Source organism: Paroedura picta, chromosome 12 (genome assembly GCF_049243985.1).
Source record: "Paroedura picta isolate Pp20150507F chromosome 12, Ppicta_v3.0, whole genome shotgun sequence".
Lineage (NCBI taxonomy): Eukaryota > Metazoa > Chordata > Lepidosauria > Squamata > Gekkonidae > Paroedura > Paroedura picta.
This window is the reverse complement of record NC_135380.1, coordinates 9705694-9727807: the sequence shown is the minus strand read 5'-3', so window position 1 is coordinate 9727807 and position 22114 is coordinate 9705694. Positions and strand designations below refer to the sequence as shown.

The window sequence follows — 22114 nt, the reverse complement described above, 5'->3', positions numbered from 1 at the left end:
CAGTTTCTTACAGATAAGGTTGAAATCACAGTTCTGGCACCCACCGGGAGATTATGGGGGAGAGTATACAAGACTGACATCACATCAAGACTGTGAAGTCACTTCCACTGCACACCAGAAGTAATGTCTTCGAGTTGGCGTGACTCTCTAGGATTCATCAAAAACTCTTATGACTCCAACCATAGATTTTGGAGCGAATCCTAGAGGGATGCAATGATGTCACTTCCAATTCATGCCAGAGGTGACATTGTGGCATTGAGGCAATGCCAAATCACACCCCCATTTCCCCTCCCTGGTGAGCAATGGCAGGGAGCAGGGGGTTTCCTTCCCACACCTGGGAAACGAAAACACTGTGTACAAACCCAGAGAAAAAAAATGGATGACAGATCACTTAAAATTTCAGGTGGCATCCCCCGTGGACTTCTGCTTGCCTGGAGAATTAGTGTAGTTCACTGAGTGAAATATGCTTCCCTTTTCGGGGGAAAAACACCGTCTCTGCCTGTGCTTTTCCGACAAGAGAGTTTTGGGCTTTAGCTAAGTCATGCCTTTGAGACTGCGTATTCCAGCATGAGGCACACAGTTTATTTAAAATAAATTCTGCAAAAGGTTACGTCTCGTCATATTGCCTGATTCCCACATCCTGCAGCAGCTGACTCCATTTCCCCTAGCAATCACTTAATCTAAATCCCAGCTTCACCCGGGGTTTATAAGCCTAACCCTCTCCCCCTACAGACAAGCCGGCGGAGTCTGTTTCAGTTTAAGGTTTGCCAGTCCTGAATGTGTGCTGCAAGCTGATGCGTTTGGCTTAAGAAACCTGCCTGGAACGTCACATTATGAGCGATCCTGCCTTTCCCCCTCCCCCAAATTGTCTAAATCTGTGCTTAAACGAAATTAAAAGAGCTTTTTCTTTTCTTTTTAAAAAAATGTATTTTCTGTCGAAGTATACTCTTGTAATGTGTTCAAACTTCGTGAAAGTTTAGCTTTAAAAAAAACCCAAACCCAGTGTTTAGACAGCCTCGCCTTTGCAAAATGCTGATTCTGGAAGCCCTACTTCAACTTGGCCAGCAACGGCAAAGCTGAATTGTCATAGCTTTGCAGTAGCACCTCCAGTACATGCGCAGACTGGGACTTTAGAAGATCGTCAAGGAGAAGTTGTTCCAGCTTTGGATGGATCTTTCTTTTGCCCTGTCTAGGCTGTACTTGCTACAGTTCCTAGAATCTACGGTTCCTAGAGTCTTGGCGTGGGAACTGGCTCTATTGTTCCCTCTTTGCTATTTAATGCACTGAGTCCACTACCGTGAGTCTACTTCGGTGGAGAGGGCGGTCTATAAATGTAAAGAAAGAAATAATTTTGTCCGGATACAATTTTAAGGAAGGGTTGTGTTTCTGGGCACAGTTTGTCAGGCTGGTTCTTACATTTAAAGCCCCGAATGGCTTGTGGCTAGGTTATTTTCAGAGGCTGCCTCTGTCTGTATTGTCTGGCCTACCGATTAAGATTCTGTTTGGAAGCCCTGCTCTTTGTACGTTGTGCCTTCAGAGATGAGATGGGTGGCAACAGAGGCAGGGCTTTTTCCGTGGTGGCATCTCACCTTTTGAACGCCCTCCCCTATGAGGCTTGCCCGGGTACCTTCGGTGTTTTCTTTAGGGAGCCAGGACAAAATGTTTCTGTTACCCGGGCTGGGTCTAAATGTTTTATGGTCTGTTTCTGGCTGGTTTATCTACAGGATTTTAGGCTCACCAGAATATATTTCACGTTACTGATGTAATTGGATTGATGGTTTTGTTTTTCTACATGTTCATTTTGGTAGTATTTGTATTATTGCCCAATTGTTATGAAGGATATCCACACACATACGCTATCTATACAGTAAGTCTGCAGAGATACACACACACAAACACACCCAGTTTCTCATGTTGTGGTTTCTTGCCTTCTGTTTAGAAACAATCATTTGTTTCCTCCCCACCCCCACCCCCACCCCCACCCCCGGTTGCTAGAGCTTTTTGCTGTGTTTGGCTGCTGAGATTTGATCTGGGCCATGATTCTGGGTCAGTGAGGGTTTAACCCTTTCCCCGGTACCTAGACAGAAATAGTCAGTAGAAAGAGGGTGTTGCACCAGTGTTCTTTCTTAACTTGGTATGTATGTGGGGAGGATTGGTTTGCATAAAGGAAATGACTCTGCCTCGGTGTGTTTAACCTCAGCCATCTGCCTCAAAGACAGACCAAGGCACTAAAGGGTTAAAGCTGCTTGCCTCAATGCCAAATACCCCAGCCCAAGTCCCGCACAATACAATCCTGCTCGGAGCTCGTTGGGGAAAAGGGCAGGATAAAAAATAATATTAGGTGAACTGCCCTTGTGCCATTTTGGACTCAAAGGAGGGCGTTCCGTGATTCCATGGCGATGCTTTTCGCCTCCGCCATCTGCCTCGGAGAAGTGCGCACCCTCGCCCCACCCGATGCGCCGTGGATTAACGCTGCACTTTGCAGGTGCTCCTTTTGTCTCGGAAGTGGCTGCCCACTTCAGCTGCCCATCGCCAGGCTCCTGGCCCTCCGTGCAGCCGTCAGCCCTCCAGAAGAGAAAACACGTTTGCAAAGGTAGTGACAAAGGTCCTTGCTCTCCACGTCTGACTCCCTTTCAAGCCGGAGAGTTCATCTATTTAAAAATATAATAATAATAAAAGCCAGCTCAGACAAAGCAAACACCCAAGCCCAAGGGCCTCTGTCTGCCAAGCAGTCCCCGTCCCCCCATGAACCTCACTTGGGTACTCGACCCTCTCCCAGGCTGCGACAGGTGCAGACTGTAAACACAGGCAAGGAACACGGGCTGCAAAAAATGACACTTCTGCTGTTTTGTTCGGTTGTCACTTTGCTCATTCTCGGGAACTGCGTTTGCATGAACAAAAGTGAATGGTGCTAGATATGGCTGGGAAGCTTGTTCAAAGGGGTACATTAAATTTAAGCCCTTGGGAGGACTTTCCCTGATTTCTTGCTGTACAGAAGTGGATTCGCAAAGAGTGAAATGAATCGCCCCCAAACCGCAGGAGTGATTGGGCGGCCGGGGGACTGTTACCCAGAAAGCTCTTTATTCAAGACCTTGATCCTGGACATCCGTTGAGAAGCCCATTCAGGGAAATGCAGACTCGCATCCCTATTGTCCAATGCATTAAATTAAAACCAGGTGATTTTATAATTACCACATTTTTTTAAGCCCTTGGTTGTCAGTTCTTGCAGTGGGGCCCACAGAACTTATCAAACGGATTCCGTATTTGAGTTCAAAGTGACAAAGGTAAATTGCAGTTTTGGTGACTGTCCTTGGTGACTGCTCCACGAAGTACCGTATTGAACATCCGACCGATACTCTTTTATGACATATATCTAGATTTATACCACCACCATCTTGCAACGGTTGATTGGTCTCTAATTTTCCAGTAAATCCAGGATACTGAATCTTGTAAAATCACCCCATAAACATATTGCTTTATGGTCCTGACTTGAATAAACAGTGGGAGATTCTGGTAATAGCCTCTCCCCTACGAGTTGTCCTGTGATAAAGGAGTTACTTGGAACTTGCAATCTGGGTTTGTTTCCAAATATACCTGTTGAGCTGCAAGAAACGATGCAGCAACGGTGATCTTTAAAGCCACATTCAGAGCAGACAAAAGCACACTGCTCTCCCCTTTAAATTGTAAAAAATTAAATATACCTCTCCCCTATTGACCACAATCCAAATGACACGTGCAGTTTGCAGAGAGGGCAGAAAGCACCCAGAAAGCACAGACAAACCACGAAGCTGCCTTATACTGAGTCAGACAATTGGCCCCTCAAGGTCAGCATTGTCTACTCAAACTGGCAGTGACTTTCTGGGGCCCAAGAATCAGCGTTCAGTGTGAGTTGCCAAGCCACTCAGCAGTTCCGCACATGGCTCATAACCTGTGGAAGTGCTCGGGAATATGCTTAGGTAGTCTTTGGCTCCCTCGACGCCAGTCTGTCTTGTGGTTCATGTGGCAGGTTCCTTTGGGACCAAACCCAAACTCTTTTGGGAGGCTGGCAGTAATTCGATGTGAGCAAGCATCGTCAGCTCTCTGATGCGTGGCATTTAGCATCCTTGGTACAAATTGTCTTCAGCTGCCTTGGAGACCGAAATTGGCCTAATGAGAATCATCAGGCTTTCCTGGCCAAGGAGCAATTTCCTTGTAAATGAAATGAGCCTCTTCTCTCATTGCTGAGAAGAATGATTTCAGGCCTATCTGCTTATTTTGTTTTAATGGAAAAGAGTCCGTTTCAATTTTTGGGACTTGAGGGTTTGCTTAATATGACACAGCCATTCAAGGCACATAAGGGAGAGGGAGAAATCATTCAGATGGTCTGGTAATTCAGCAAGTGGCATCCTAAAGTGCATTTGTGCTCTGCTGGGCATGGGCTTCAATAACTGAGTGCATGGATTAAGCAAATGAGGGGAGATGCAGCATCCCCTTTAGCCCTAGAAAACTTCATTCCCTTTGAGCCAGGGTGAGTATACCTTTCTATCAGTTTCAGGGCCAGCCCCAGGACTTTTGGCACCTACACTTGCCATCATAACCCTTTATAGGGTTACCAGACACACACAGACCCCTGCGCAATCGGGAGTCCCCCTCCACCAGGCCCCACCAGTGGGGGCTAGAGGGGCCGCCCAGGACTGCCACGCCACCGCAGACCCTGATGCAGGAGCTTCTGGCTTTCCGCAGGGCCCTGAGAACGGAGCTCTTCCACCAGGTTTATGGTTGAGGCCAGGGTGAAGAGAAAATCTATGGGCAAAGGAGGGGTATTACACCATAGGCCATCGGTGGTGATCATCCTCTCCCTGATTTCCCAGGAAGTTGGGTAGGTTGGTTGCCGCCGGTTGTTGGTAGTTATTTAATTGTTGGTTTTAAGAAAAATAGGGGTTTTAGGGGATTGTATTGTTTTATTTTGTAACTCTCCATGAGCCGGCTTGCCGAGAGCGGCAGGTAATAAATTTGATGATGATGATGGTGATAATGATGATGATGATGATGCCATGTGCAGGCAGGAAGTCAGAAGGGGATGGTTTGGGCACCCTTACATCTCTAGCAACCCATTTGACACCAAGGTGTTCCTGTGGTTGGGCTGACCCTGCCCAGTTTGCTACCTCTTTCTTCTTCCAGTTCAGGGTAGCATATATGGTTCTGTCTTAGCACAGCAATTCTGCGAGAACCATGTATTCCTCTCTGAGCTCCTTGGCAGAAGGGCTGTAAAAAGTGAGAAACAGAAAAAGGGCCAGATGAAATTGCAGAGGAGGGATGTTGATTTCATCCCCACGAACGAAATACAGGTCAGCCACGGAGCTTCTGTTTTTTTCGTTTGTTGGTTGCCTTTCTGGTTGACTCAAGGCAGGTTACAAGTTACAAAACAATGCACTCAAGACCAGTAAAAGACATGTAATAAACAACCGCAGTATGCAGTAAGAGAAACAATCCAAAGAAATCAGTATAATAGAGCCAATAAAGAAGGCAATATTGCAGAGACAAAGTTAAGAGGTGGGGAATTATGCCAATATTTTTACACAGACCAGTCTTTTTCAACAGTGGAGTAGCCCCTGAAATAATTTCCCAGGCTTCAAGGAGTCTCAGAAGCCATGTCAGCTTCCCTGCCACACCTCCAGGACATCACCACCCTTGTTAATAGGCAGGCTGAAGGAGCTCTGAGGAGGTGAGAAACAGGAGGTGGTTTAAACCAGGAGTAAGCGTGCAGGCTCTGCCCCCCTCCCAGGCGCAGAAGCCACAAGAGAACTGGAAGTGGCCAGTCCCCTTGCTTGTGGCAGAGTCCATTAAGCCAGGAGGGGGAAGGCCGCAAACCCCATCTGGAGCTCCCGTGAACCCTCGGGGGTCCGTGGGCCCCTGGTTGGGAATCCCTGACCTAAACAATTGACGTGTGTTGGTGGGGTGGAGAAGACTGCCAGTAGAAGCTTTGCAAACAGAAGCTTCCCCTGTGGCTCTTTTGTCTCCTGCTCTCCTCGCCCCAATTAATGGACCCATCAGAAACAACAGTTCCCAAGAACTGTAGCAGAAGAGTGATGCTCCTGAGCAGGCTTGGGAAGATCCAGACCTTAAGGAAGTTCCTGAAGGACTTCTAATAGTTGGTTCCTACAATTCATACAGGTGCATTCCATACAGCCTCCAAGCAGACCCTGGAGATCTCCCAGACTACAGAGACTGGTTCCCCTGGAGAAAATGGCTGCTTTGGAGGGCGAACTCTGTAGCATTCTATCCTGTGATCATAGCAGCTAGCAATAAAGGCTGTTGCTGAATCAGGAGTCCTGATCTTGTGATAGCCACAGTGGCCCACTAGGAAGAACTTAACCAAATGAATATGGATTCACTATATATCTGGGATAGTCAACCTGTGGTCCTCCAGATGTCCATGGACTACAATTCCCATGAGCCTCTGCCAGCATTTGCTGGCAGGGGCTCATGGGAATTGTAGTCCATGGACATCTGGAGGACTACAGGTTGACTACCCTTGGTATATATAATATGTATTGTGTGAGCCAGCTGTAGGGAATAAAATGTGTGGAAAGGGAGCATTGGCAAAGAGTAACAGTGAAGTTGGGTTGCTGGCCAACCAGCAGGAGTTTGGGGGGCAGGGACATGGGGGGCACCATTGGTGACATCACACCTCTCTAGGAATCGAAGGATAATACACTGTGGAGAAACCATAGAGTTCCTAGTGATTCCCAACAAGAACGGATGCCACTTCCTGGTTTCCTCTAGATTTATTGCCTTTAAAAGGCTTAGCAAGGGAGCATGAATGTGAAAGAGGAGGGGGAAATTGCGAAACCTCTCAGATGAATGAATTATTTCCCTAATACTGCATGCCACTCAACAGTAGTCTCTGTTGAAATAAATGGCAGTTAAGTCCATCAAGAACACACCCCAAATGGGTTAGTGTAGTAGAATCAGAATGCTTTTTGGTTCTTTGTGAAATTTGTCCTCCTTACTCCACTATGAACTTGAAGACGAGAACTCCCATTTTATAGAGGGTGAGGAAGTGCAGATGGCCACCAACCCCACACTGGGAAATACCTGCAGATTTGGGGGTGGAGCCTGGAGTGGGTGAGATTTGGGGCGGGGAGAGACCTCAGTGTTGTTTAATGCTATGGAGTCCAGTCTCCAAATCAGCCATTTTCTCGTGGGACGCTGATCTCTTTAATTTGGTGATAACCTTATGCCAGGGGTTCCCCAGGTCCTACCTGGGGGCTGGCATCCCTTATTATACTGTAAAATGTGATGAGGCCGTTTCCTTTGTTTTTTTTTAAGCTTCACACAGCAAATCATCCTAATCATGAAAACTTTCCACTCGTTCTGTGGCGTGGCCTTTCTCTGCGTTTAAATGGCTTCTCCCTGCAAGTTGTGACAGCATTTTTCATTACTCTTAACGCTTTTCATGAAAATATGATCGGCGTTCCTTTTAGCACCGCTGCCACCTAAAAGGGCGCCTTTGGGCCGTGTGTGTGTGTGTGGGGGGGGGGGGAAGCGGCCATTGCTTTTATTATGATTTTGTGGTTCAAAAGCACAGATTTATGATTCCAAGAGAGACAGTAGCTCTCTCTTTTGGGCTTTAAAAAAATTGTTTTCCTTTGAAATTCCAGAGCTAGTGTTGTGTCTGCTTTCTCCCTGGCCCTCTTTGGAGGCGGCCGTGTGTTTTTTTCACCAACAAAAAAAGAAAAACCCTTTAAAAAAAAAGCCCCAAACTCCAACCACCCTTTTGGAAACAAAGGTCTGTTGTCTGTAAGCTGAAGCGTGCAGGAAACCCTACTCACAGGGGATCACGGCAGGCCAGTAGTGTCCCAGAGCTAGACTCCAGTTCTCTGAATTCAACCTGACAGCTTGTCTGGAACACTTTCTAAGTAACCATTATCCTTCCTCTCTCCTTCCCCCCCCCCCCGCCAAAAAAATACGCGGAGGCTTGACTCCCCCTTCGCCTCGGTTGTGCGGCATGCAGTGTTACTGCACATGTGTGGGGGTTATGAGCTTCCCGACCGACTTGAGCTTGCTCCTTTTCAAAAAAGATCTTGGGACTGGCAGTGCTGTTTCCTAAAATGAAGTACTATTCAGTTCCCAGGGGCTTGTTTCTGCAGAACTGCAGGGCATGCTGTTTCTCCTGGTTGCACCACGTTTGTGCATGTCTGTTGTGTAGTGTGTGTGTTGGTCAGTTGTACCCGAGAGCCTTTTTAGAAAGGACTATCGTCTGTGTTTTCTCTCTCTCTCTCTCTCTCTCTCTCTCTCTTTCACTCTAGTGCAGGGGTAGTCAACATGTGGTCCTCCAGATGTCCATGGATTACAATTCCCATGAGCCCCTGCCAGTGTTCGCTCATGGGAATTGTAGTCCATGGACATCTGGAGGACCACAGGTTGACTACCCCTGCTCTAGCGTGTTCTACCTGCAAATGTGAAACTTGCCATCTATGTGAAATTTGCCATCTATTCAGCATCTGTTCGCAAGCGTAGTATTTCATGCTTGTTTCCGTGTTTATTTTAGTTAGGGCTTTACGGGCCATCTTTCCAGTTCAAGAAATGCCCAAGATGCCATACCCTGAGTTCTGAATAATTGCAACCCAAAAATTGTAAGGATCCACAATTTCATTTCACACACATTGGACAATGCACTTTCAATGCACTTTAGAAGTAAAGTATCCTGTTCTGCACTGGAAAATCCAGCTGCAAAAGTGCACTGAAAGTGCATTATCCTATGTGTGCGGACTTCATCTTGGTTAGGTATCAGTTTTAAAAAGTTTTCCTTCACCTGCTGGCAAACGCTGGCAGGGGCTCATGGTAATTGTAGTCCATGGACAGCTGGAGGACCACAGGTTGACTAACCCTGGTCTAGAGATCAGTTGTAATGGGAGATTTCCAGGCCCCACCTGGAGGTTGGCAACCTGATTATGAAAGACAGTCCCATCAAACGGTGGGGGAAGACCTTAGCCACTGTTAAACTGTATACAAATAATTCACTTTAAGTGGCAGCACTTTGAAAAGGGTGAGCTTTGAAAAGTCTGGCCAGGTGAAAGGGAGAGGGGACGCCAAAACGCAGCCCAGAAAGAACTGCGTTCCTGAGGCTGGTTTAGAACTGGCCAGGTGGCAGCCCAAAAAACAGCGGAGAAAGGCCAAACCCTCCGCCCCGTGCGCATTTCCCCTCCATAATGTTATTAGAAGAGCAAGTTTCGCGGTCTGATTTTGGTGCAGCTGAGGAAACAGAATAGAATAAAAGCCTGTCAGCACTCAATGAACAGGCTGGGATCCTGGGATCCTACGACGTCTCTTGTTTGGTTCGGTGCGGCGTCTGCCTCTCGTGGCTCTCGGCCTCGGAACAACCGGTGGCTTTTCAAAAACTGCCTTTTCTTTTCCTGCCAGGAGTTAGTTTCTAATGAGAAAGGTCCCGAACAGCCGCTTCTTTGTGTCTCCCTCGCCTCCGCTGCCAGGGCGAGGTGGGTGGGGGATCGGGCCCGTTGCCAGCCATTGGCCGGTGGGGAGGAGATAGGATGGGGTGGGCCGCTTGTGGGCGGAAGCGCGGGCCTAATGTGAGTCACCGAGGCTTAATTTACGAAATCATTCGGATAGATATATTTTTAAACGATTGCATAAAGTTTAAAATATGAAGTGCGAAATGACCACCAAGTGGGAACAGGTTTATTGCCTACCGACAAATCTGAGGAGAATATCGTTTTCCCCTCCTACTTCAGTGAGCAAAGGGGGTGAGAAGGCTGAGATAGCAAGAAACCAGGCCCTGCAGGTTCCCCCATGGCTACTTCAGAACGGAACCATGCTGGCACATACCAAATGCAACCTGATCCTTGGACTGTGTAATGAAAGAGTCCATAAATTAAAACGGAGAAACACCGCTTCAGCCATTATGGATCTCTTGGGCTAGACAGCTTTTTGTTCAACCTTTAGACCGTGAAATAATTTCTCAGACTTTGAGGAGCCCCGGAAGTGATGTCAGCTGGCCACGCTCCTGGAAGTGACATCACTACCCCTACCCTTAGGCCTCCTTTTGCTCCACTAGGCTTTGCAAAAATTTGATGCAAATTTTCTCAGCAAAGATCCCAAACCCAACTGCTACTTGATTGTGGGTCGCAGGTGCGTATTTGCTGCATTTACAGCAAAAATTGCCTTAAGGGAACCTGTAAAGTTTGAAGGCACGTGGTGCCCACCTCCCTGGATACTCTGTTCCTCCTCCACAGGCAGCCAGTTAAGTGACCTTAACAGGACGTCTGTTGTGGGGAGAGGAAAGGAATGTGATTGTAATCTGCATTGGGACCCCTTCAGGTAGAAAAAAGTTAGGTATGCAAAGCAACTCTTCCTCTTCAACCATTTCGAGACACGTGCCTACCTCTTATTAAGGTTGCCAAACTCCAAGTAAGAGTTGGAAATCCCATGGTATTATATGTGACCTCCAGACTATATTAGTCACTTATTTATTATTTGTTTGAAGCATTTCTTCTACTTCTCCTGGAGAAAATGACTGCTAACACAGGCTCAGTCTGAAGGTTGAGAACAATACGTATAGGACACCTTCAGGTACGCGGCATTTTACAGAGTAACGTGCATAAGAAGACCCCTGCCCCAGGGAATGTCCAATCTGACTTGAACAACAGGGGAAGGCAAACTGAAAAAGAAAACGGGGAACAGAGAGGGAAAGGGAACAGTGTGGGTAGTACAAGATGATTCATACTTTTAGTATTCCCTACAGGAAGCACCAGTTTACATGTAGTAAACACGCCCATCCCCATAAAGTATGAATGAATCCTAAATGATTTAGAAAACGGGCAGCTAAGCTAGACACGCTGCAGAGAGATCTTCTGTGAATGGAGCTCTCTAGTGCTTTCTAAAGGGAAATAACAGTCAAGGGGGATGCTTGTTGAAAACGGAGTGATGGGTACGGGGAAGGAAGAACGGAGTAATTCCCCCTCCTGTGCAGTTGTGTTAGTTGAAACCATCACCTCCTTGGGCTGCTGTGAGCCCTGGAAGCCTGAGGAGCATATAGGGTTGCCAACCTCCAGGTGGTGACTGTAGATCTGCTGCTATTACAACTGATCCCCAGGTGATCACTTGGAGAAAATGGCTGCTTTGGAAGGTGGACTCTGGAATGATACTCTGTTAAAATCCCTCTCCAAATCATGCCCTCCTCAGGCACCAGCCCCTAAATCTCCATGTATTTCCACATCCTGGAGCTTGGTAACCTGGTCCCTCCCTTCCCGAAACCCCAATCTCTCAGGCTTCACCCTAAAATCTCTAGGTATTTCCAAACCCAAAATCGGCAATGCCAGGTGGGAAAAGACAGACCACCCCTTCCTTCTGGGGCTAATAACTGTACTCAAGTTCAATTTTAAAAACCACGGAGGAGGGGGGAGAGTTGAGCCTGCTGTACAAATTTCCCCTAAAACGGCAAAAGATCCGTGCACAGCACTCCCTGTGCCCTCTTTGGTTTGATCCTAAAAGATCTTTGGATCAGAAAGTCCATCAAGTTGTAAACGCTGTTACATTTATTCGAGGGACTTTCTGGATGCAAACCAGACAGCTGCAGAATGACATATCTTGAAAGTCCTGTATGATTTATCTTGTTTGGAACTGAAACCACACATTCGTCAGAGGAGCTGAGGTTTCAGATGTGATCCTGCTGACGTTGGGCCGACAGCACTCGACACCCAAGGGTGGATCTCAATTACTTTCAATATAAGCTTCATCATGCAGAGTAGTTTGTGTTTGTGTGTGTGTGTGGGGGGGGGTGTTCTTAAAAAACAGTCTGGGCAGCTTCTGACAACTCTGTTTAACTCAGAGGGCTGGCTGGCGTTCTACAAGAGCTCTTTGAGCCACTGAATATCAGGTCATGAGAATGGTATTGTTTTTGCAAAAAGAAAAGAAAGTCAAAAGTGTCTGGATGGAGTTCCTGGCTCAAGATCATGCATTGTGTTTCAAGCACATTTAGCGAAAGAATCTTGGATTGTCAGGGCTGCTGCAGTACACGCCGCACTCATTTTTGGCAGGGGATTATGTGTGTGTGTGTTTTGGGGGGGTGGGGGTGGAGAATAACCCAGATCTTGTTGGCTCCTCTGAGCAACTATTGTGGGTGTTTTGGAAAGATGTGGAAATTTGCACCAGTGGAGCCTGGTTTCCAGATGTCCCTTGTTTCAGACTTTGAATTCAGACTGTGGCATCTGAAAGTATGTCACCACAAGGCAATAATTCAGTTGATTAAGCTGTCATATCTTCTCCACCCAAAGAGCCCTTCTGAATTGTAAACGGGAGAGACCATAATTTAGTGGTGAAGCACACACTTTGCATGCAAAGTGACCTGGGTTCAATTAGAAGTCTTTATATAGATCCATGCAGCCTATGTTTATCCACACTGGGGATCCAAAACAAATGAGAACCTAATTCTTCCCTTTACGATTTTATCCTCGTCGCAACAAACCTGTGAGGCAGGTCGGGTTGAAAAGGAATGACTGGCTCAGTGTCACCCAGGGAACATCCATAACAAGCCTAAAGAGGGCTAATGTCACTTCAAAGATTTTCCCCAGAAGGGATACGGCACCGTTAGCCCAATGGCCATTGGGGAAAAAACATTATGTTCCTGCTGCTGCTACAAGAGGCAATAGGGAGTGAGGGGTGGTGGACCCCTGTGAGAGACAGGGTTGGAAATTCCTGGAGATTTGTGAGTGATTCCTCTGTTGGGGAGGGTATCTCGGGAGGTTTCACCTAGAATGTGTGGTACACCTAGAGCTTGCCCTCTGAAGCTGCCATTTTCTCCAGGAAAACTGGCCCTTATAATCTGGTAATGAATTGCAATCTTGGTGTAGTGGTTAGTTCTAATCCGGCGAGCAAGGTTTGATCCCCTGCTCCCCCACATGCAGCCAGCTGGGTGACCTTGGGCTCGCCACAGCACTGATAAAGGTGTTCTGATTAAGCAGTAATGTCAGGGCTCTCTCAGTCTCCCCTACCTCACAGGGAGTCTGTTGTAGGTAGAGAAAAAGGAAGGCGATTTTAAGCCACTTTGAGATTCCTTCTGGTAGAGAAAACTGGCATAAAAATGTAATTAATTTAAAATACTAAATATTAAAAAATTAAATAAATATAAATATAAGAACCATCTCTTCTTCTTAACCCCTTAACCATTCATAAGTAAAGCCAAGCTTGTCTTTTCCTACACTCCTCCATCATTACAGGAAAAGTAGAGGTGTAATTAAGCATTGTCCTAAGTTACTCCCAAGATTCACTTCTCATTTTTTGCTGACTTCCTATCTTCCAAATTGTGTGTTGTAGTTTTCTTAAGGTTAAGAAGCTGACTTTTGTAGGCAGCTGTCGAAAAATAGTGGTTGAGAGGCATCCTGTTCTTGGCTGACATTTTTTGTAATGCTTTAAAAAAAATAATTCCTTTGTTCATTTGCTGTGCGTTTATCCTCCCATCTATCTTGAGTGGCCTATAAAGGCTAAAGACACAATAAAAAGCAGTAACAACAATAATAAAAAGCAGTGCCATAAACTAAATTTAAAACAAAAACAAAAAAAAACTTAAAACAGCCACTAGCCATAAAGCAGCCAGTAAATTCTAAGCTATTTTTTTTTAAATCATGCAAATTGGGCTGATCATAAAAATTAAACAGAGCAAGGCTTGGATCTAGTAATCAAAAACATCAGGATGTTGGGTTCAGTTGCCATCAAAGCCCCTCCAGCAAATAGTTACCACTGGCAAGTCAAAACCAAAGAGGCTTCTTGTTCCAGAGAATTCCCAAACTTGGAAGCAACTACCTAAAAAGCCCTTTCCTTTATATTGACCAGACGTCACCCCAGTTAAAGAAAGCACATAAAGGAGTCTGAAGCTGATCTTAAATGGCAAATTGGTCAGGGGTAGTCAAACTGCGGCCCTCCAGGTGTCCATGGACCACAATTCCCAGAAGCCCCTGTCAGCGAATGCTGGCAGGGGCTTCTGGGAATTGTAGTCCATGGACATCTGGAGGGCCGCAGTTTGATTACCCCTGGTTTATGTGGTAGGAGGCATATGCCTTCTTTAGCATTGTCCACTTTGTTGTTGTTATTTTTGTCACCAAGTAAAACTTGGTTCGCAAAAGACTTGTTGTGGTGCAGCAATCAATCTTTCAATCTTTATTTTACGGTCGTTCAGACCGAAATTCAAACACCCATAATTAAAAACTGAAGCAATTTAAAAAGAGAGAAAACCATAATAATATTATAAAAGATAAAAAGGTCTGACTTCACAGGAACTTGAAGGTGTTAAAATCAAAATTAAAACATACTTTAAAATATCAATGTCAATTGGCTCTTTACACTTTTTGACTTTAGAGCGCCTGCTCGGGAGATCCAGTTTGGAACCCGCTCTGAGCCATGGGAAGCTCGCTGGGTGACCTGGGGCCTGTCACAGCCTGGCCTATCTCACAGGATTGTTGTGAAGAGCTCAGTTCCCCCGGAGTAATTGGATGTGTTGGAGGGGGGACTCTGTGGCCCTGTACCCCACTGTAGCATATGAACAGAGTGGCTGTTTCCAAATCTTCATCTTGAGGTTTATCCAATCCATTGTACGGACTATACTCAATTAGCAACGTTCATCTTTTTTGGCCAGAAAACACAACATCTACATTGGTTAGCTTTTATTCCAGTCATGCCAATTACATTACTTGCATGTAAGAATATTAATGTGGGCCATAAATCATGGGACTGTTTTCAACATAGACTCCAGTGTTTAAGCATACTGCTAGCTCTTGATTAGAAGAATCTCGCTGTCTAATCTATCTGTCGCTAAATAGCAGGACAGATAAACTATGAAATGCATTAAGTACAAAGTGAGTCAATTATGTCAAATTCAGATGTCATCAAGAAAAGCAAAGGAACGATTTGCAATGGTAGTCATTCCTGCTAATATGGTTTTGCTAAAGCGATTGACACCTGTAGGAATACTAGGGTTGCCAGCTCCAAGCTGGGAAATTCCTGGTGATTTGAGGGTGGAGGGTGGAGAGGGTGGCATTTTTGCAGCTGGGCATGCAAGTGGTCCAGTGTCTTTCTTTTCTGCTTCCCATGTTCCATGACATAACTTCTGTCCTTTTCCCTTTTTTGCTTCCTTTTACTAGATCCGTCTTATGATGCTGTCAGGAGATCGGGATGGGGCAATAATATGAATTCCAGCCACAACAAAAGTAAGTTGCCAAACTGCCCCTTTTTCCTAGATTGTCTGGCAATTACGTTTTAACAGGTGTCATGTTTTAAGAAGGCAAAGGGACAGTGTCCTGCCCGTCCCCCCACCAGATTCATGCTCACATTTGCCAAGATGTGGGCAAAGGGCTCATGAACATCAGTAGAGGTTTTGAAAGGCATCTTCCTCTGGGGTACTTGAGCTGTTCCCTGCTGCTTGTCCCTGAGCTCTCTCATGGGAACCATCAGCTGACATGCACAAAAGAAGGACTCTGGCAGAGCTATTGTTCATACTAGGGAGGGAAGGGTTAAGGGCCCCCTTGACTGGATTTCAATATGGGAGAAAACAGCATGGTGCTGCAAGAGAATCTGTTTGTTATGCTGAAGGCCTGGAGCAGGGGTAGTCAAACTGCGGCCCTCCAGATGTCCATGGACTACAATTCCCAGAAGCCCCTGCCAGCATTCGCTGGCAGGGGGCTCATGGGAATTGTAGTCCATGGACATCTGGAGGGCCGCAGTTTGACTACACCTGGCCTGGAGGTTAGATCTGCTTCCCCACTGTGTCCCATTCCTACCACCATTTGCTCTTCCAGAAGAGGGAAGAAGGCTATGGCTCAGAGATAGAACCTCTGCTTGGCATGCCAAAGGTCCCAGGTTCGATCCTCGGCATCTCTCATTAAAAGAACCAGGTAGTAGGTGCTGTGAAAGAGCCTGAGACCCTGGAGATCTGCTGACTTTGATGGATCAGCAATGTGATTCGGCATCAGGCCGCTTTCTCTGTTCACCAAGAACTACATTGGTGGATTTTGCTTTAAAAGGGGGCCTCCGCCAGGCACTGTGTAGTCCCTAAACGGACTAGCTGTGGCTAACAGGGCTATCTGAGGGTTTAGGAGAGGATTGCTGCCAACTCTGGCAGATGCAGAGGGAGGGGAAAGGGGAGCAGCTGTTTTAAGAACAGCAGCCTAGAAGAAAAGTCCCATAACCTCTGTGGTTGCAGACATCTGTCTCTGAGACCATAACTATCTGAGCTGGGAATGGGGTAAGGACACCTACCAGCAACGTTCCCCAGTGCAGCAAAGATCTTTAAAAATATGTTTTCCTGCTTTAACTTTGTATAGAATTGTGAACCTGCCCACCCCCAATAATACCCAATAAAAAATACAAATTGTTCCCTTTAAATCGCTATTCTGACCATGTGTTTTATCCTTTCTTCCTCTTGTACATTCAGCTGGTTGAGAACATTTCCCTTTTCTCTCGGACAAAGTTCAAGTCCAGTGGGACCTTTCGGACCGATAAAGCTTTATTCTGGGTATAAGCTTTCGTGTGCAAGTTTATGCCATTAATAAAACATAGTTGGTGTAAAAGGTGCCACCGGACTCCCGCTTTGCTCTGTTCCTTCAGACCAACACGACTGCTCATCTGAATCAACCCCTTTTCTCTGTTATTCTTAGGCCCACCGTTAGGAGGGACACAAAATGTGAGCAAAACTCCAGAGCAGCAGCGGCCTCAGCCAGGTAAGTCCAGCAACTGCGCTGGGAATGGAACAAAACAAATGGGTATGCCTGTATTCCAATCTGGGATGTGTGGTAGCAGCTAGGAACAACCAGACTCAATCCCAGTTGATCTGCCAGATTAGATGGAAGGAAGCTAGGACCCAGGGGAGCCAAAGCAGTTTGCTTGCTTGCTTGCTTGCTTGCTTGCTTGCTTGCTTGCTTGCTTGCTTGCTTGCTTGCTTGTTTGTTTATTTGTTTGCTGGCCTCCCCGAAGGCTCAGGGCGGTTTACATCAAACAAGAATAATACAAATTGCTCAGTTTATAATAATACGATAACAATAACAACATTATGAGCAACACAACATTGGGGAGAACAATAGAGCAACGCTTACTGATGGCCCAATGGCTTTGAGAGTTTGCGGTGATGGTTGTAGGGGGGAGGCTGGGGGGGGGGGATTGGAAGAGGTGGTTCTGGTCGACCTCAACCAAATGCCTGGCCAAGGAGCTCCCTTTTGGCCATGAGACTGCGGTATTGTATAGATACATTTTCTGCAGAGCTGATCTAGCAGGTTGGTGGCCGGCCGGTGACTTTATGAGCCCTGGCTGCTAGTTCTGAAGCTGAAGCCACTTCTGCTACCTCTGTCTGAGGCGTTAGGCACGAGAAGGATCCGTAACCTTCACATTCTGCACTTTCTTTACTTTTGACTGACGTGCACCTTAATGTCTGAATTATGATTTTAAGGAACTGGATACTAAGTAGTATTAGAGCCAACTTGGTGTAGTGGTTAAGAATGGAAGACTCTAATCTGGAGAACTGGGTTTGACTCCCCTACTCCTCCTCCACATGCAGACAACTGAGTGACCTTGGGCTGGTCACAGTTCTCTTGGAACTGTTCTCTTCCAGCAGTTCTCGGTCAGCCACGACGACCTCACAGGGTGTCTGTTGTGGGGGTGAAAAAGGGAAAAGAGTTTGTAAGCCGCTTTGAGACTCCTTTGGGTAGTGAAAAAGTGGGGTATAAAGATATTAACTCTTCTCTATATCGGGGCCTGTTCTTCAGACTAGTATCAGATAAAAACTTCTCAAACAGTCTGAGAAGTAGGTGGCAGGAAGAATAATGGGAATTAAAATGAAATTACATCTGCATCATCTTGTGCCACAAGGCTTAATGATGTTTCTTTTTCATTTTCTTTTTGTCCTGTTGCACATAGATCCTTACCAGATTTTAGGACCAACCAGCAGCCGTTTAGCTAACCCAGGTGAGTTGAGGTGGGTCAGCACATCACTAACCTATGTGGCAACATTGGGATGAGCGCATGTTCCCTACCTGAAGAAGTGTGCATACACAAGAAAGCTTCTACCTTGAATGAAACTTTGTTGGTCTTAAAGGTGCCTCTGAACTCAATTTTTTCCCCCGTTTCCCTATTTAGTTTCTTTTTATACTGGTTTGTATCTTCGTCAACAATTCTTGTTCTCTCTTTAATGCCTATCATATACGTAATGTTGACTTATTGATGCACAAACTGAGCTACAAGTGTCAACATTCATGGGTGGGAATGTTGGCTGCCGGGAGAAACAAAATATGGAAATAAAGATTTACAATTTCAAATTGCACAAGGGAGAAATGAAGCCAAATCGGAGATTTTTAAGTTCAAGCCAAGGGGAATTACAAATTATTCACACTGATCTTCCACTTCTCAGACATCAAACAGGTGTAGTGAAGATACTGCATATTTGTCTGCCAATAAAAATAGGGTTGTAAGTGTTTTGCATAGTGCAGGGGGTTGGACTAGATGACCCCGGAGGTCCCTTCCAACTCTGTTGTTCTATGATTCTACCTTGAAACCAAAGGGAGGGGGGAAGGTTTAACCTTTCAACTTTGGTTTGGGTTCAATCCTGTAACCAGAATTGGCTCTTCCACTGTGCTGTAAACACTGTGTGTGTGTGGGGGGGGGGATGGTGTGTCCTTTAAGAAGACATCTTTTCCCCTTTGAAATATGAATCCCTAAGTGAGGAGCTTGGTTTTGATTAGCAAAAGCCCCTTTTCTCTTCCCTGCATGACCCTGTGGCAAACTGAGGCCATTGTTTCTCTTTTGTATACGGACGGCGAGACGTGATCTCCATCACGTTTCTTCGTGCTGTTAGATCAATACTTCATGATTCTTTATGGTCTGGAGTTATAGCTGTGTCTTTCTTCCATGAAATAAAAATATGATTATCATAGGTTATATTCTGAATGCGGAGTTTTGTACAGAGGGCACACCTGTTAGTGGAAACCTCCTTAAACTCACCAGATCAACCTCTCCTTGATCTGTAAATTTACATCCCGCCTTATTTTGTGCTTTTGAGATGTTCAAAGCACTTCACATACAGTATTTTGTTGTCGTTCTTAGAACAACCTTGTAGGGCAGAGGTGGCCAAACTGGTCGCTCTCCAGATGTCCATGGACTATACATGCTGGCAGGGGCTCATTGGAACTGTAGTCTATGGACATCTGGAGAGTCACAGTTTAGCCAGCCCTACTGTAAGGACAGTTTAGCCAGCCCTACTGTATTGAGTCTGCCATGAAAACGCTAGAGGGCGTCACCCCAAGGGTCAGACATGACTCGGTGCTTGCACCGGGGATACCTTTACCTTTACTGTAAGGCAATGTTACAATTCCTGTGATTGCAGAGGGACGTACTCTGGGGATTCCGTGTCCAGAACTCCCAGCCATTTGGGAAAGTAAATTCTAAAGGTTTAAGTGGTCTGATTCAGACTGGAGCAAAGCAGAAGGTTTTACGAACCCACCACATCCCCCTTTCTCTAGGAAAAGCTGCTTTCTTGCCATGAACTCAGCAGCTGGTTCACGGACAGAGACGATTTACGGTAGTCTTTCATTGCCATCAGCTAATGTAGCAATAACATCACTGCCTTTTCCCTCTGTCTTCCTGCAGGCAGTGGACAGATCCAGCTGTGGCAGTTCCTACTGGAGTTACTGTCGGATAGCTCCAACGCCAGCTGCATCACATGGGAAGGGACTAACGGGGAATTCAAGATGACGGACCCCGACGAGGTGGCCAGGCGCTGGGGAGAGCGCAAGAGCAAGCCCAACATGAATTATGACAAGCTGAGCCGGGCCCTCCGATACTACTATGACAAAAACATCATGACCAAAGTACATGGCAAGAGGTACGCCTATAAATTTGACTTCCACGGCATTGCCCAAGCTCTTCAGCCCCATCCAACTGAGTCGTCGATGTACAAGTATCCGTCGGATCTGCCCTACATGCCTTCGTATCATGCGCACCAGCAGAAAGTGAACTTTGTGCCTCCGCATCCTTCCTCCATGCCCGTCACTTCCTCCAGTTTCTTTGGAGCTGCGTCGCCCTATTGGACTCCCCCCACGGGAAGCATATACCCAAATCCCAACGTACCACGTCATCCAAACTCCCACATGCCATCACACCTAGGCAGCTACTACTAGATCTTTTCACCTTATGTGGCCTTTCTCAGTCCAACTGGCGATTCTCTTCCCTTCTTGGATGTATCTATGGTCTTTTTTGTTGGACTTCCATTGTTTTGCCGGGGAGAAAAGCTGAAAAACTGGATATTATTTTTATTATTATTATTCTAATTATTGGAGTAAACCTTTTTTTTTATTTTTGTAACTTTGCTTCTTCAGTCTCAAACGGGCAGATGGATTTTCCCAACGGGCCAGTATTATAATGATATATATTTACTATTTTGGTTCCAAGCCTTATAGCCTCTGTTGGACCAAGTCGAGAGCTTTACAGATACGTTGTGGAGATCATCATGCCAGCTCCTAACAAATGATGGAAAGCACAGTCAACATCAAGGGGAAAAAAAAGACCCATGGGTCTTAGAAGATTATTGTTCACCCCAAACAAAATGGCAAATATTTTTCCGGTTTGGGGGAACCAGAAGGAAGATCCAGATATTGTCTGGAGAGGACCTGTTTTGGTGGCGCCAACTGGAAGCTAAGCTTTGAAGCCCATAAAGGCTTATCTTTTCACCCAACTGGAAAAAAAGAAATACATATTATATAAATATATATATATATTCATATAAATAAATATGTATATTTTAAGACTATCAAGGGCATTGAAGGGACTTGTCAAGATCATTGTGTTATATGGTGTGTGTTTTTTTGGGAACATCCAAAGTCAAGTTTGGGTGGGAAATCGCAATGCATCGAGGCAGACATTCTTACGAACATGAAACGGGACTCAAATAAATGACAGCCGCTCCCAGCACTTGGCTTCAGTGCCGGGAGTCGCAAAAACACAACCGATTCACGAACGCTGTGCGTTTGTCAGACAGCCACTCAGAAGGTCAATCGAACCAGAAGGCAGTTTACTGTATAAATTATGCAGAGCTATGTTTTTACCTATATCTCACAGTGTTAAGAAAAAGATTAAAAAAATTAAACGAGTTGACCTCGGTCACAAATGCAAGTTGTTTGGTTTTTTGGGGGGATGGTGTTTTTTACTAGCAAATCCGTTGTTGGTTTTTTTTTTTTTTTTTAAAGTTTAATTTGTACATCTTTTCTATCTGTACATTTGGGTTTCAGCTTTGTAATTTTTTTTGCTAAAAAATAAAGTGGAAAAAAGGAAAATATATATATATGTAACGTCTCTGTTGATGGAAAAAAATAGAATGCCTGGATTCTGGAAGGAAGAATGCAGCCGTTCTAAAAGCAAAGGGTTAGGTGCACTGGGAATCTAATTGGCTAGGCAGATGAAAATAACTTTCTTTCAGTGGCAGCCGTCACCTCATTGTTGGCTTTATTCTTTCTCACTCATCTTTCCGAGTAGCTCTTTTAAATGACCTTCTCCCTTGCACATGAGCTGTTTCTGTTTGTGGCTCCATTTCAGTTTGGTGGCTGTGCCCACCGCCCTATATAGAGAATTCAAAAGGTGCCCATAGACGCAAAGAAGGGACCCCTGATCTAAACTTTCATAGCTTCCCCCCAAAAAACTGTAAATTGATGGGGCTGGTGTACGGACTCTATTAGAGTCCCTTGCTCTACTCAAGAAACTACAGCATGGAAGGGAAGGGGTTTAGTATTATTAGGCCACCCTGAGATGTTGCAGTGAGTATATAACTCAAGTGAATGAATGAATAAATAATATAATCCCAACCCCCCACTCCAGTTATGATTAACTGGAGTTATGATTAACTGGAGTTGGGTCCCAATACAAAAAGAACAGTATTTAGTCTCTTTCTGATGATATTAAAACTCTACTGACCAAAGCTGACCATGAACTGGATCCAATGAGGTCCTTCCTGTCGTGGGAATTCTCCCATGAGTGAAAGCACATCTTTAGAAACATTCCCAACAGTTGGATCCAGCCCATGGTGACTCCAAGGCCACCATGCCACCAGTTTCCCTACGATGGAAATCTCTTCCAGCCATTTTGGTGG

General features: G+C 45.6%; 1 protein-coding gene across 5 annotated transcripts in view; it reads left to right on the top strand.

Annotated features, from left to right (window-relative positions):
- The window catches only part of FLI1 (Fli-1 proto-oncogene, ETS transcription factor), a 97181-nt gene extending 75872 nt beyond the window's left edge, over nucleotides 1-21309 (top strand). For all 5 annotated transcript variants that reach the window (XM_077305291.1, XM_077305293.1, XM_077305296.1 and 2 more), the window contains 4 exons: nucleotides 15135-15200; nucleotides 16647-16709; nucleotides 17899-17946; nucleotides 19624-21309. In XM_077305291.1, coding sequence (XP_077161406.1) covers nucleotides 15135-15200; nucleotides 16647-16709; nucleotides 17899-17946; nucleotides 19624-20153 — 707 coding nt within the window. In that variant the 3' untranslated portion in view covers nucleotides 20154-21309. The remainder of the gene's footprint in view (nucleotides 1-15134; nucleotides 15201-16646; nucleotides 16710-17898; nucleotides 17947-19623) is intronic.
- The last annotated feature ends 805 nt before the right edge of the window (nucleotides 21310-22114 follow it).